Raw genomic sequence first — 13947 nt, 5'->3', positions numbered from 1 at the left:
CGTCCTCTTCAGAACATTTTCGTATATATATATATATATATATATATATATATATATATATATATATATATATATATATATATATATATACTAAGAGATCTTTTTTGGCTATTTTAAGGGATCCCTTGTGGGATCCACTTTCGATTGTATTTCGGCATCTCGACCGCTCAGTTTTTAGGTCCTAATATATAGATCATTTCTACAAATTTTCAGTTAAATTGATGATCCTTAAGGTATCGAACTATATTAAATCAATGGACGAACCGAGTCTGTCCAACCTGAACCGTTCATGTTCATAATTGTAAATCACAGTTATGAATGCCTTAATGAATATCAATTTGGCCAAAAAATTGCAGAGATGATTTACTCATATATACCTAAAAACTGAACGGTTAAGATATGAATATGTGATAAAAAAAAAATGGGTCTGATGAGCGATCCCTTGAAATGGCAAAAAAAAAATGATCACACACTAGAAAGGCCCTATATATATATAGACACACATATTGTATATGTATATGTACATATCGCTTGCAATATGTATATAAGATTTTTTTTTTGGGCATTTAAAATGGTATATGAATGTACTTGTATATACTGAGCAACTCCAACAGCTTCCTCATATTTTGATTTTTCTCTACTTTAGGGAAAAATAAGCCTCTTTTGCTCCAACAGATTCCCTATAACTATCCCTATTTTAGGGAAAGTGAGGAAAGAGAAATCAAATTCCCTATATTTACAGCAATCTCTAAAAATTTAAGGAAGAATATGGAGATTTTAGAGATTGCTGTAAAATAAGGAATCTGTTGGAATTGGAGAAGAAAAATATGCTAAACCTTTGACTTTTGCTTCCCTATTATACAAAAATTATAGGGAAGCTGTTGGAGTTGCTCTTTTGGTCTCATTCAGCCGGTTATCAAATAAAAAAATTTATGATTACCAAGAGACAAGTTGAAATAAATATGTCTACAATACAATATTTTAATCTCTATATTTGATATTAAATTTTAAAATGGATGACCACAAATTCTTTAATCACAAAACCGGTAAACACCATTGATTAATAATATACATATGTTTGTATAAATTCCTATATATAATGGATTACCTGTCATTAAAATCCACGGTTGCTGCAGAATGAAGTATAATTTGTATTTCATTGCACATACGTTCCCTCAATTCAAATCCTTTCACTCCTAGTTCTGCAGAAGCTACGTCTCCCGGAATAGCAACTACTTTTTTTGAAATAAACGATTCAAAATCTGTGCCCCATTTTTCTCTAAGAACCCTAAATAACTCTTTCTCTATAATCTTAATAAAGATAGAACAAAAAAAAAAAAAAAAAAAGAGATTAGTAAGAAGATGCAAGTGTTAATATTTTTGGAACCTATGTTTGAGTTTTTCTCATACCTCATTGCGCATGCGATATGTGGCAGAGTTGGCATCAGAAGCTCTTATAAGAAGGTAGAGCTTTCCAATATTTGGTTGAACCCTTAGTATCTTCTCCACAAATACTGCATGAATTCGCAAATTAAATTTAATATTAGCTTTAAGGTATAAATAATTGTTGACTTACATCCTAACGGTTCAAGTTTATGTAAGATTCCAAAAAACTATCATTTCGTATAGTTGTACGTATAGAGAGTGAGGCACTGTTCTTCGATCAACAAAGTGAAAGTAAACAACTCAAGACTCATTAGTCAAACAAGACCCTTTTGATAAAAAAAAAACAGCACCAATAAAACTTAAGTTTTTGAGAATGGTAAAAAAAAAATTATCGCTAGAGAGATGTTAGTATACCCATTCCTAGTAAGCCAGTGGCTCCAGTAACTAAGATGGTCTTGCTCTCCAGATATCCTAGAATGCTATCCAACTTCATTGTAGAAAAAGAGTAGTGAATATTCACAGAGCTAGATGAGGGCAGTTTTGAGTTTACTTGTGCTAAAATTTTGAGTAGTATTTATACTATCCTTTGGGATAAAGGCAAAATAAAAGTTGTTGCATGTATATCAATGTACCGACTAGCTAGCACAAGAAAAATGATTGCAAGTTTTATTAAATACCTAATCTTGGCCTAACTTTCATTAAATGATATACCAGGTATTTAGAGCATCTCCAACAGTGTATGTACCTTCATAGCTAAAAGTAACTAAAAATAAAATATAAATAGTTTACTTATTGAGGTATGCTCTAGAAACTACCTAAATCTAAAGTTAAATTTAAGTTTTAGTCAAATTCTCTCTCCTCTCTAGCTAAATATAACTATGGTTTTTAGTTAAAGTTAAATTTAGCTTTTGTTTAGCTAATTTGTTGGAGATCAAACTTAGTCTAAAATTAGTTAAATTTAAAAAATATATATATATTAAAATAAGTATTCTGTTGGAGATGCTATTAGACTAATTAATTAACCCCTCGCATCTTCTGTATATAGTTTTATATCACCTAGACACGGGCCTTATAATTCTGGTCGATCCACAAAAAAGAATCACCTACCTAATTAAGATACTGAAGAAAACCACAAAGGAGGTAGGAAATATATGAGCGTAGAAGAGTTACTGCCTTATTCCTATCCGGTCCAGTACTTCTAAAATTTCATAGTTATGTATGAAAGTGAAGTTAACCTTATATATTGTTAATGTCTAAGATTCGGCGGTGGCCAAATCTCAGTTAACGCTGATCCGGTAGGCGGACCACTACTTATGATGCTCTTGTGGCTTCCGCTATCTGTTAAATGAAATACAAAGGGCGTCAGAGGGAGACGGCGGTTGGCGGTCTTCTCTTCTCCGATGCCTAAGTTAGTCAATGTATTTGTGTTGACAGAATAACAGTAGATAATTAGTAAATGCGTAATTAATGAGGAGAGAGGAGTGGACATTTTATATGTGGAGAAGAGACTGATCTCTTCCTTGTTTTCGATGTGGGACTGATATGGTTCAGTTTTGAGCTTCTGATGCTTTAGCGAGGCGACCTTGGCGCGACCAATGTTCTAAAACTCGGCCGCCTAGGCGCTGGGCGGTGGGTCTCCGCCACGAGTAATGGCAAATCGGTGGGATGGGCGGAGTGGGTTTTGGGTGGCCGCCTAGATGGCTTAGGCGGGAATCTAGGTGGCCTAGGCGGGAGACTAGGCGTCTAGGCGGTTTCTCAGCTCAACAGCAGCGACTCGGTGGAATCCAAATTGAAAGAGTGTAAATTTTCCAAACCGACAGCAGTAACGGGAGACGTTCTACTTCATACTCGGGTTAGAGAGAGAGAGAGAGAGTGAGTGAGTGAAGATGTGTGCCCTCAAGTTTTTCTCTTATTGTTGTTTTGTGTCTAACTTGGTACATCAAGACTCTCTCTTTCTTGCTCTTCTTTGTTTGCATTTGCAGAAGTGAAGAGGGAAACCAGACCCACAAGCCAAATACACAAGCTTTTGTCAATTTTGGATCAGATTCAAGGAATTGAAGTTGAAGCTGGAAGTGGGTCTCGATCTGGGTCTCCAGAATTTGCTCTGAATTTTTTGATTTAGGGACTCAAAGGTGCCATCTTTTCTATGAGATTGTGCTTCTCTGATGGACCCAAACGTTGTACAATCTTCGAGGGGATACAGAGTTCAAGCTCCATTGATTCTTACTGATCTCTGAGCACCCTTTTGCATTTTGGGTTTTTCTGATACTTTTGCTTGTGTTTTCTATGAATTCAAGACGTTTTGGAGATATCCAGTTGAGAATTTACAAAGCCATGGCGAGAATTGAATTCAATAGAATTGAAAATTTTCCATGAGACGGTTTTGGGGACCTGAAGAGAGAAGAAGATAGGGAAAGCAGAGACCCAAAGCTGCTGGTGTGTTAGACTTGATCTTGCGACCCAGTGAGTTCCAGTCCACAAATGACCACGTTTTTACTTTTGAAACCTTCTAGGCTTTAGCTTTATTCTTGCCATGTTAATTATTGTGAAGGGTAAGACGCGTGCTTACAGATTGAGGATTAATAAGAAAATTTTATGTGATCTTAAAAAAAATAAATGAAAACACACCTTAAGTCTGTATAAGTTTATGTATTCTTATATTATTTATGTAATTATACGTTATAAAAATAAATTAAAAATTAAAAAAATACAAAACCGCCTAGGAACTCCTCCCCACCCCACCGCCCAACTAGCGCCTAGCGATTTTTCGAACCTTGGGTGCGGCGCGTGGTTGGCTGTGTTTCCGCAGGTCACACTGTCTGTGGTTGTTGGTATCACTGACGGTAGCATGAGCGTGGCTCATTATAGCTAATTATGCTTGGCAAATGCTCATGTAAGTACATATATAGTTAGATGGAAAATGTTTTTATTCCTTAGGGTGGTGCTATTCACACACCCATTTTTTCTATTCACACACCCCTTCTATTTTTCTCTTACTTTAATTCAAATTTTTTTTTTACAAATTACTCTGACTACCCTCTCTTGCAATTCTATTTTTTTTTCCTACTTTTTTTCTTTTTTCTATTTGGCAAGTCAATCATTCCTAAATCCTAAACTTTTATTGTTGACAATTGTATGTTCGATCATATTTTGATTATCTGGCCTTGTTACATTCTTATAATTGTTTTCTATTTTCACTACACCAGACATAGATTAAATTAAGGGTTGAACAAATTAGCCATATCACCACTCTATAGAATGCTTTATTCCATCAGTGGAACAATGGCTAAAACATTGGGAATGGTATCTTAAATCAACAATATTACTGAAGCAGATGTGAGAGGTTTTGGATCTGCTTTAGTTTAAGTGATATACTTATACCTTTCTTCAATTTTTGTATAGCAGTCATGACATACCCTAAATTCCCAAATTCAGTAACATAGTTATTTTTCATCTGAACTCTAAACTTTGCCACACTAAGTGCTGGACTTTTGACAGGTAGCATTTTGTCTTGCCAATCAGGTTGTTTTTTTTTTTTTTTTCTTCTTCTTCTTCTTAATCAGCAATGACACTCACAAGATAAGGATAAAATATTACACAAGATAAGTCCATTCAATGTGATATATTATGGTTTTGTAACTGCTACCCCATCAACCAACCATCTATACATTTCAGTTCATTAACTTTAACTACTATTCTAAATAACCAACTAGCTATTGGATTGGCATTCTCTTCACAATGTTAAATTAGGTCCGGTACCTTTCTACCTAACAATCAGAGTGTGGAGAGGAAAACCATATTTACTGTAGAAAATTAGTGTTACTTGGAAGAACTTTGCAATTTGGATTCATTTGGATGAACGTAATTACCTGGAAAGCATATTCCTTGTCTAATAATACAGTTCATTTCACTTAATGAACGTATTATTTTTCCTTCATTTATAGGTAGAAAAAATTTAATTTATTGTATAATGATGGTTGATTCATGATTGTCTTGCCAAATATAAAAAACAAAAAGAAACAAAATTACAAAGGAGAGTAGTTAGGGTAATTTGTAAAAAAAAATTGAATTTAAGTAAGGGAGCTTCTATTCATACCTCCAAAATTAGTATTTGGACCTCTCTCTTTTTCCAAGTAATAGTTGACTTTGTCAACTCATGTCAAATTACCAATAAGGACATAAAAGAGGGGAGGGGCAAAAAAAAAAGGTCTCTTCTTATCTCTAGTACTTTTCAACTTGGAGAAAACCTTCTCCTCCAACATAAACTCTAAAATCACTGACCATTGTATCGCACCAATGTCTAACTTTGGTTTCTCGATTAGTACTACTAAAACCTAGAAGCATCCACTTGAGAAAATTGAAATTTTGGTTTTGCATCTTGATTACATGGTATGATGTTCTCGATTAGTACTACTGTACTCAAAACTAGAAGCATCCACTTCATAAACTTGGAATTTTGGTTCTTGGTTTGATTAAATGGTTCGATTTGGCACCATGTTTTTTTGTGCAGGCCATTGGGAAGAATGATTAGTATTTGTCCTTAGAGAGTCCAAGACCTAATTGTGTTTGATCTTACTTTGAATGGCCTTTTATTTAATTACTCTTCTATAATTGTAGGCTTTTCGATTAACTTGGTATGGCCTGAAAGGTTGGCGCTATTATGCTATCTAACTATCTGATTGTTAGATCTAACGTACTATCTGATTGTTGGATTTCTTTGTTTCCACTTCAATTCTCTTGTACTATAGTTTCATAGACTTGATAGCATGGTAGACTTTTTTTTGTTGTTGTTGTAATACAATAGCAGTACACAAAGGCCAGAAGGTCAGAAAGAGAAAAACAAAGCAAGAAAGCATAACAGTAACATAAACCAAACTAAAACAAAAGTCAAACTATGATAGTTAGAATTTTGGAAGAAAGACTAAAAAATACGTATGGATGAAAGAAACAAAATAGAAGCGATAAAATTATGTGAAAGAAAGAGACTACCACCTGGAGATTTTTTTTTTTTCAAAGGTAAAATAGGATTGTGAATTGTTCAAAATTTGAAGGAGGTCCATTACCGATTTTGGAGGTATGAATAAAATCTAGAAAAAAAAAAGAAGGGATTTTTATTGATTTTATTGGACGATGGGCATTTTGGGAAAATTAGAGAGGTGTAGATAGCATATTGGTATTTTGTAAAAAAAAGTTGGAGGTCCAAATACTAATTTTGGAGGTATGAATAGAAGCTCCCTTAAAGTAATAGAAAAATAGAGCGGGTGTGTGAATAGAGAAAAGAGGTGTGTGAATAGCACCACCTTAATCGTTACTAGATTATAGTTGTATTAACTTCATATAAGTATGATAAGTCCACTTTTTAATGCATTAGACTACCTAGAGTCTAGTTTGTAGGTTTGCAACCTTATTTCTCATCCAAAGAAACAATTAATTTTGTACAGCTAGATGAAGGAAAAAAGATAGTAGTACTAGCTAATTTCGACCTTTCCAGTCCAATTCCTCTAAAGACAATACTAGAAAAAGTAGCCATTCCAAATCGATAAGGATTTGTTCTTAAAGGAATTTAGAGTTTTCCATGGGTTGGGCTGCCCCTTTGATGTGGGTTTGGTTGGTTTGGATCTGTAAGACCTAAGGCCTATAGTAGTTATATTTTAAAGGTCGCAAAATAACTAGTATATTTGATGACCATTTAATCTACTTGTTAGTGCAATGTTGATTTGATTGGCATTTCTTATGCACAACAACCAAGAGTCATGTTTTCAGTAATAGCTTTCTACTCTTGGATCCTTAGAAGAATGGAATGCTTCAAGCTTCATGCACAACTCTCATCAATCAGGTATGTCATGCATACATGTGCATGCTTGTAAAGTGGTTAGGACTGAACTTGCCTTTAAATCCTATTATAGGATGCGATCCTCTTTTCAATCCTATTGTACTGATCTGCGAATTTTCAAAAGGTTTTATCCAAAGCATTCAAACTTCCTTAAATTGGTTTATGGGCTTTTCTAAATGACGATTCTATTTTATTCCATTCTTTTTAAAAGACGTCATGAACCCCATGTACATCAGAAACCCTAGCTCATACCCTTCTATATATATGTTTCTCTTAGGGCTGTTCAAGGTGTGGAACATATCATAATATTTGGTCGTTGCCTTCTTGAGAGTTTTCTGCCTTTATCTTCAAAAATCATTGAGCTAAAGTTTCATGTGAGAATCCTTCATAAGCTATTCCTTGTTTAGCTTTTGAAGGATTATCAAATCCCAAACTTTTTCTGTCAAAAATTTTTCTGGTTTTATGCTTCATGTGTGTTGGTAGTACATGCATGATTTGTGCCTTGAGGTGATTGACTACCGAGGTGAGAGTTGTGCCATCTCAAGATTGACAAAGGAGAACAAGTTCGCTGATCTAAAAGTAGCAGAGACTAGAAGACACCGCTGCCCACTAGATTGGTTCTAGTAGATGAGTTGTGTAAGATCTTTATGTACTTTTCGATTCATATAGTGGATTGTTCACCGGCATAGTGCCCGCAGTTGTTTACCTCTTTGGAGGGTTTTACTGCGTCAACAGATCTTGTGTTATGTGTGATGATTTTACTTTGGATGATTTGGCGAATTTAATAAATCATAACATCATCAGAGATCTGCAGTTTCGATTAGGATTCAAGTTGTATTGCAATCCTGTATTAGGATGCAAACAAGCCTGCACTTCTAAGACTAATTCCTAAAGTTGTTGACATACTTATCAGTTTCGTTAGTTGAGAAATACATATACCGATTTTGTACTTACACTACTTCAGAGTATTAGGTTTTTTGTTTAATAAAAGTGCCTAACTCTAAAAGGTGGGTGTACTGAGGTGGGTGTACCATGTAAATCGGCTCTTTTTTACGACCCCTAGGGTGTGTCGTTTTTCAATTTATGGTCTACATGAACTGAACTAGTATCCGTATAAAAGTTTTTCTCAATGAAAATTTAAAATCAAAGCACGAATCAAGCCATAAATCACATAATTTCAAAATGATATGTAATTTAGGCATATAGATTAATTTCTTTCCGTATGACTTTCTACAAGCTACTAAATGGTACAATGGGAACAAGAGAATGAATGAAAATTGTATTAATTGCACAATCTACTCGGTAAGGAATGTGTGATGATGTATATTGGGTGTAGATTGAAAAGAAAAGTAATTGGGTTTTGTTTTAGAGAAACGGGAATTGAGAGAAAATTATTGTGTATTCTCATTGATAATAGGGGTCTCTTTATATAGAGGATTACAATGCATAGAGTCTGAATCATACAAGGAAAGGTAATCATACATTGAATATGAATCTCTAGATTCTTCTAATTAAACCCTATTACCACTAGGTCAAGTAACCTAGAGTTTAGGCCAGACACAAAAAAAATAATTTACTTGAACACTCCCCCTTGCGTCGCCCAAATGCAGTGCTTCTCTCGTTGCCTCGCTAAAAACCTTGCCGAGTAACAAAAACCCAGTGGGACAAAAATAACCTCGGTCGAAGGGGAAAAAGAACAGCACAACACACCCTTCACATTTCAAGACCATACATGTAGACACCTCCCCTTGATGACTACGGTCATTGGCGTTCGGATAACTTCCGCAAACGATGCTACCAACATGTTTCTCGAAAGTGGAATTCAGGCAATGACTTAGTGAGCAAGTCTGCCATACTGTCCTCAGATCAAACTTAGTTCACTTTGATCTTGAGGAGAGTCTGTTGTTGTTGATTATGCTTGGTGTTGTCGCTTTTGATGTAGTCTTGCTTCATTTGTTCAAAACTATCACGCCCCTGATTTTTAACACAAATAAAAATCGATATATAATCCCATAATTATACATGCGTGATCGTTCAGCCATCAATACAAAATACATTGAGACATCTTCCCTTTAAACCAAGTACATATTGATGCCCTAAACCCACAATTCCAATATTGACCCGCTCCACAGAGTCATATATTACATAAGCTTACGAATTAAATTGTCATCACAAAATAAAACGTAATTGCTCCTCAGAGCTTACTACATAGTGGAAGTCATAACAATGGAAAAGCCAACAAAATTTGCTTCCTACCCGTTCTGCTTCCAACAAGCTGCCTCAGCTTCAGCCCTGATTATCTTAACCTGTAGGATTAACCCCTACACCGTTTGAATGGTGCACCGGGTTGTCACACAACAAACCCGGTAAGCTTATGAAAGCTTGTATGAGTAACTCATAAACATCAATCAACAACTCACACAAATCAGCTTAAGGAAACAATGCAACCATGATTCCTTCTAACATTCCATATCCTTTCCACCGAAGGGACAACTTAAGTCACCGTTTTAACCATGTTCTATTTGCTAACTTAATCATCAAGAAGCAATTCAAGTCTCATCTAGACAATAAAAGAAGAATACACTCGGAACTCTCCTTTAAACTACATACTTATGAGTCTCCAACAACCTCGACCGTTACCCCCATAAGCTATAATGGCAGACAGACTACAGCTCTAACTGAAGTCGTAACCACTCGTCCGGCCAAAGACGTGATTACAGATTTTCTGTCTTGGTCACCATCTGCGACCTGTCACCATCTGTGACATATGATCTTCAGACCCCGTCTGGTCTTAGAATCAAACATTAAGGTCACCATCTACGACCTGTCACCATCTGTGACATATAATCTTCAGACCCCATCTGGTCTTATTGATTACACGTATTTCTATGCATGTAATTGTATCTAAAACACTAGAATTAAGTTAATCCTCAAGTCAATTATTATGTAATTAATCCATTTTTATTTATTTTGTAGAAAATAAGCGGAGTTGCGGAAACAAGAGAAAATGGCTCAAAAATAGTGAAGATTTGAGTTTTCGACAAAAGAAAGAAATTGTGGATTTGTTAGTTGCTTAATTAAGCTTAATTACTTAATTAAGCCTAATTGGGTAATTAATCAAAAACACAAAACGTGGCAGCAAGCTTTGATGATTACCCATTGGTTAATTATCCATTTGACACGTGGCAATTGCTCCTTTTCATTCACCTCCAAAACCTATCAGCCACGTGACCTTATCCTTCATTCTCTCTACCTCACGCACACAACCAGACAATCATCCATTCATTTTCCTTTCTTGCAATCACCACCACCCACGTGTCTACCATATTCTCTTCTCACCCTACGACCAACACCAAGACCCCATATATATCCATTTTCCTCCTAACATCACATAACCTACAGCGCCGCAGAGCCAAACGGGGAGGGCTGCTGCCCTCTCCCCTCAATCACCTTCCCATCATCTTTTCTTAGTAATCTTGTGGGTATTTGGAGGATTTCTCACTCAAGCTTCAAAGAATCATCATCAAGAGCACCACCTCTATTTTGGGTAGTTGGGTGAAGAAATTACTTGGTTCATACTAGCTCATAGCTAGGAGTGAACAAGCTAACTCTCCCCTCTCTTCCTTATTATCTATTCCATAATTTTATTTGCTATTGATGATGTATTTGACTATGGATAGTGAGTAATTTCATTTTGAGAGTTAGGGTTGTGAACCCCTAACTCATCTTGTATAAATATTGATGCTTTAATTTTAATAAATGCAATTTCCATTGTGTATGCTTTAAATCCGAATTTATTGGTCCTTAGAAGCGTGTTTCAAGGCTTTGTCACCCTTTGAAATTATGTTGTGGGCAATTGTGATGAGTAGATTGATAAATTGACAACTTATTAGTCTTGTGGCATCTAGGATTTAAGTGTGGTGACCATTAGCTAGCTTAATTGTAGCTAAGCTTGCTTGGGTCTCTATTATCTTGCACTCTAGGCCTCTAATTTTGGATATTGCGGCCTTAACCGGCGTAATGCCCAAATTAGAGAGTTGATTGTGGCCTTAACCGGCATAATCAATACACCGAAAGGATAATTGGTTTAGTAGCCTTGACCGGTACTAAATACGGGACTTAACACATATAAGAAATGCATGCATTTGTGAAATTGACATCGATATTTGCAAGAGAGTTAGTGTGAATCACCCGACACTCCCATGTTCTCATTAATTTGAAATCCAAATTTAATTTCTTGCTTGATAATTAGTTGTTTGCTTTTATTTTAGTTTGCGTTTAATTTAGTTGATTCCCAATTCAAAACCCCCTACAAATTTCGACTCATTTGTGCATATCCACCACTAGGCTCTTAGTTTTGATTAGGCTTTGGTGAAAACCAAAGCCGAGCATTGCTAAGGCTTGGTGCCTTAGATTAACATTTTTATTTATTTTCTTTTTCTTTTCTTTGTTTGCTAAGTGTCTTTATTTCCGATTACCCAAGGATTGTGGGTTAGCTACTAATCCTCGTGGTACGATAAATTTGGGTATAATATTTCCCTATCTTGACAATGATATGTACGCTTGCGTAAATGTGCACACATATAATCAAGCATAGATCACATATACACTCAATCACAAAACAAATTCAAAGTCCTAGATCATGCTTAATCTATTCACAATCACAATAAGTTAAGTCCATGTCTCGTCATTGGGGTTGGAAAAGGCATTAATTAACCACTAAATTCTAATTACAAAAAGCTAATCTAATTTTTTTTTTTTAGGCGTCCGAGCCCTCACCCCCACACTTAAAACCAACATTGTCCTCAATGTTGTCAAGTGAGCTCGAAAGCTAAAATCCGTGTCGGATTTAGGTATGAGAGTGAAGTTCGGGCGAATGCACAAAAATTAACTATGAAAATGAAAATCTAAATGCGGAGAAAAGAGGCGGAAAACCCCCTTTGTTGACCTTCCATTGCTCACGACCTTCGGAGAAGACAAATATGAGACACCAACCTCAAGGCACAAGGCCTTGACTTCCTTAACGTATGCTCCAAGCTAGCTCTAGGTGCTCATGAAAAGATCGACTCCATTTGGAACATAAATGTCCTTGAGCAATGCGTCACAAATAGCCCATCAAATGATAAGGACAAAGATCCTCCATTAAAATCATAGGCTTGGCCACCTCCAACACACCTCACAACAGCCTATAGATTATCCTCCAAAGATGAAATGAAGTGCAAAGAAGTCCAACCAACCCGAGTGAACAAAACTAGTGAGTGCAGAAAACTTCCAGCAATGACCTTTCTGTCTTCAAATGGCCATATCTCATACTAAGAAAGAGACAAAGAAGTGAGACCACTTGGAATGGAGAGTAGACTCAGAGAGCTTTCTATCCATATAAAGGAAGCCACCTATCTCCAATTGAGATGAAAAATATAGCTGGTCAAAATTGCCAGCTAGTAATGAATTCTGCTGCTGACCCTCAGTCACCAAAACTGCAATATCTGAAGCTCCAGAGGCGCAAAGAGGGTGAGGCCAACTGGATATAAAACTAGACTCATGAAGCTACATTCTATTTAAGTTATACTGGAAATTAAATTCTGAGTCAAAAATCGTTGGCCTCCAAACTCACTGATCTGTTCTGCAGTTTCTGCTGTGCCCTGTTTCTGGCCCCTGTTACTTGGAACACTATATCTGAAGCTAGGAAGGTTCAAATCAAAAACTGTTTCTCCTGTATATAGAGGACATGTGAAGACACAGCTCTGAAAAATTTTAGCTCCAAATTGCTTGGGATATAGAAGGTGTAGCTTCCCAAAGTCACTCTACAGTAGCTGTCTCTGTTCTGACCTCCTTGCATTGACCATTAAGTAACTTGAGTTCCAGTGACTCAACAAGGCTGAAATTTTGGCACTAGAGAGTAGACATATAGAGGAATAGCTCCAGAGAATTTAAGCTCAAAATATCATGTATAATGGAGGCTATAGTCACCCAAAATCAACTGAAATTTCTGGACAGAAACTGCTCACTATCACATTCATTCTTTCTTCACACTTCCAACTCCGAACACCTCCATTCCTCCCAAAAATAACCAAAAACCTTTATTCACTACAAAAAAAACTACTGAAGAAGAAATAATACCAATGATGTGCTAGAGTTGCCTCCCTAGCGAGCGCTTTGTTTAAGGACTTCATTGCCGGTCCGTAGATTGTGATCTTTGTTAAGGTGGATACTTCTCAAGTGCGACCACCCTATTGTTTGGGGCTAAGGGACTCCTCGATGTGTCATAGAGACAAGACCAAGAGATACATAAGAATACTCCAATTGGTGGCCAAAAGTGTAGCTTCTTAATCTTCCCCTTCTTCTCAATTTTTCTTCTAGGAGCCAATATCCTTGCCTTCTCCTTCTCAAGTGGATTAGAAATGATGCTCATAGGAACAATAGATGGTAGAAGCTCTTAAAAGTGATGGGAAAGGGTGAGTGCAAGTGCTTCATTTCCTTTCCAATCCATCACCTCATTGTAGAAACATTGACCACTTAATGGTGGGTTGGGAGGTAAAAGTACCTTGATCTCAATCTTTCCATTAAGAACATAAGTGTTCAATGTCCTACTCTCCACCTTGGGAAGCTCATGATGGATCTCTTTGTATGTGGGAGGAGAGAAAGTCCTTGGCTCTTCAACTTCTTCATCATCACAAACCATTGCATGACTCTCTTCCTCCTTGGGAACATCGGCCTCAATGAATAAA

General features: G+C 36.3%; 1 protein-coding gene across 1 annotated transcript; it reads right to left on the bottom strand.

The window, feature by feature from the left end:
* Nucleotides 1-1104: 1104 nt before the first annotated feature.
* LOC133744876 (probable fatty acyl-CoA reductase 5) lies at nt 1105-1908 on the bottom strand. Its single transcript, XM_062172905.1, has 3 exons — nt 1801-1908; nt 1411-1514; nt 1105-1311 (listed from the first exon to the last, which is right to left on the bottom strand). Exons 1-3 carry the CDS (start codon nt 1877-1879, stop codon nt 1105-1107), a joined length of 390 nt encoding a protein of 129 aa, XP_062028889.1. The 5' UTR covers nt 1880-1908.
* Between the last annotated feature and the right edge of the window lie 12039 nt (nt 1909-13947).

Source organism: Rosa rugosa, chromosome 4 (genome assembly GCF_958449725.1).
Source record: "Rosa rugosa chromosome 4, drRosRugo1.1, whole genome shotgun sequence".
Classification (NCBI taxonomy): Eukaryota; Viridiplantae; Streptophyta; class Magnoliopsida; order Rosales; family Rosaceae; genus Rosa; species Rosa rugosa.
The sequence above is the reverse complement of the archived record's forward strand: the minus strand, read 5'-3'. Positions and strand labels throughout refer to the sequence as shown.

Excerpts from the sequence above, each read along its gene's own strand:
- LOC133744876 (XM_062172905.1), bottom strand. The coding sequence starts at position 1,879 with ATGAAGTTGGATAGCATTCTAGGATATCTGGAGAGCAAGACCATCTTA. Across the intron at positions 1,515-1,800 it reads CACTGGCTTACTAGGAATGG|TATTTGTGGAGAAGATACTA; the intron begins GTATACTAACAT and ends GAATTCATGCAG. Across the intron at positions 1,312-1,410 it reads CATATCGCATGCGCAATGAG|ATTATAGAGAAAGAGTTATT; the intron begins GTATGAGAAAAA and ends ATCTTTATTAAG.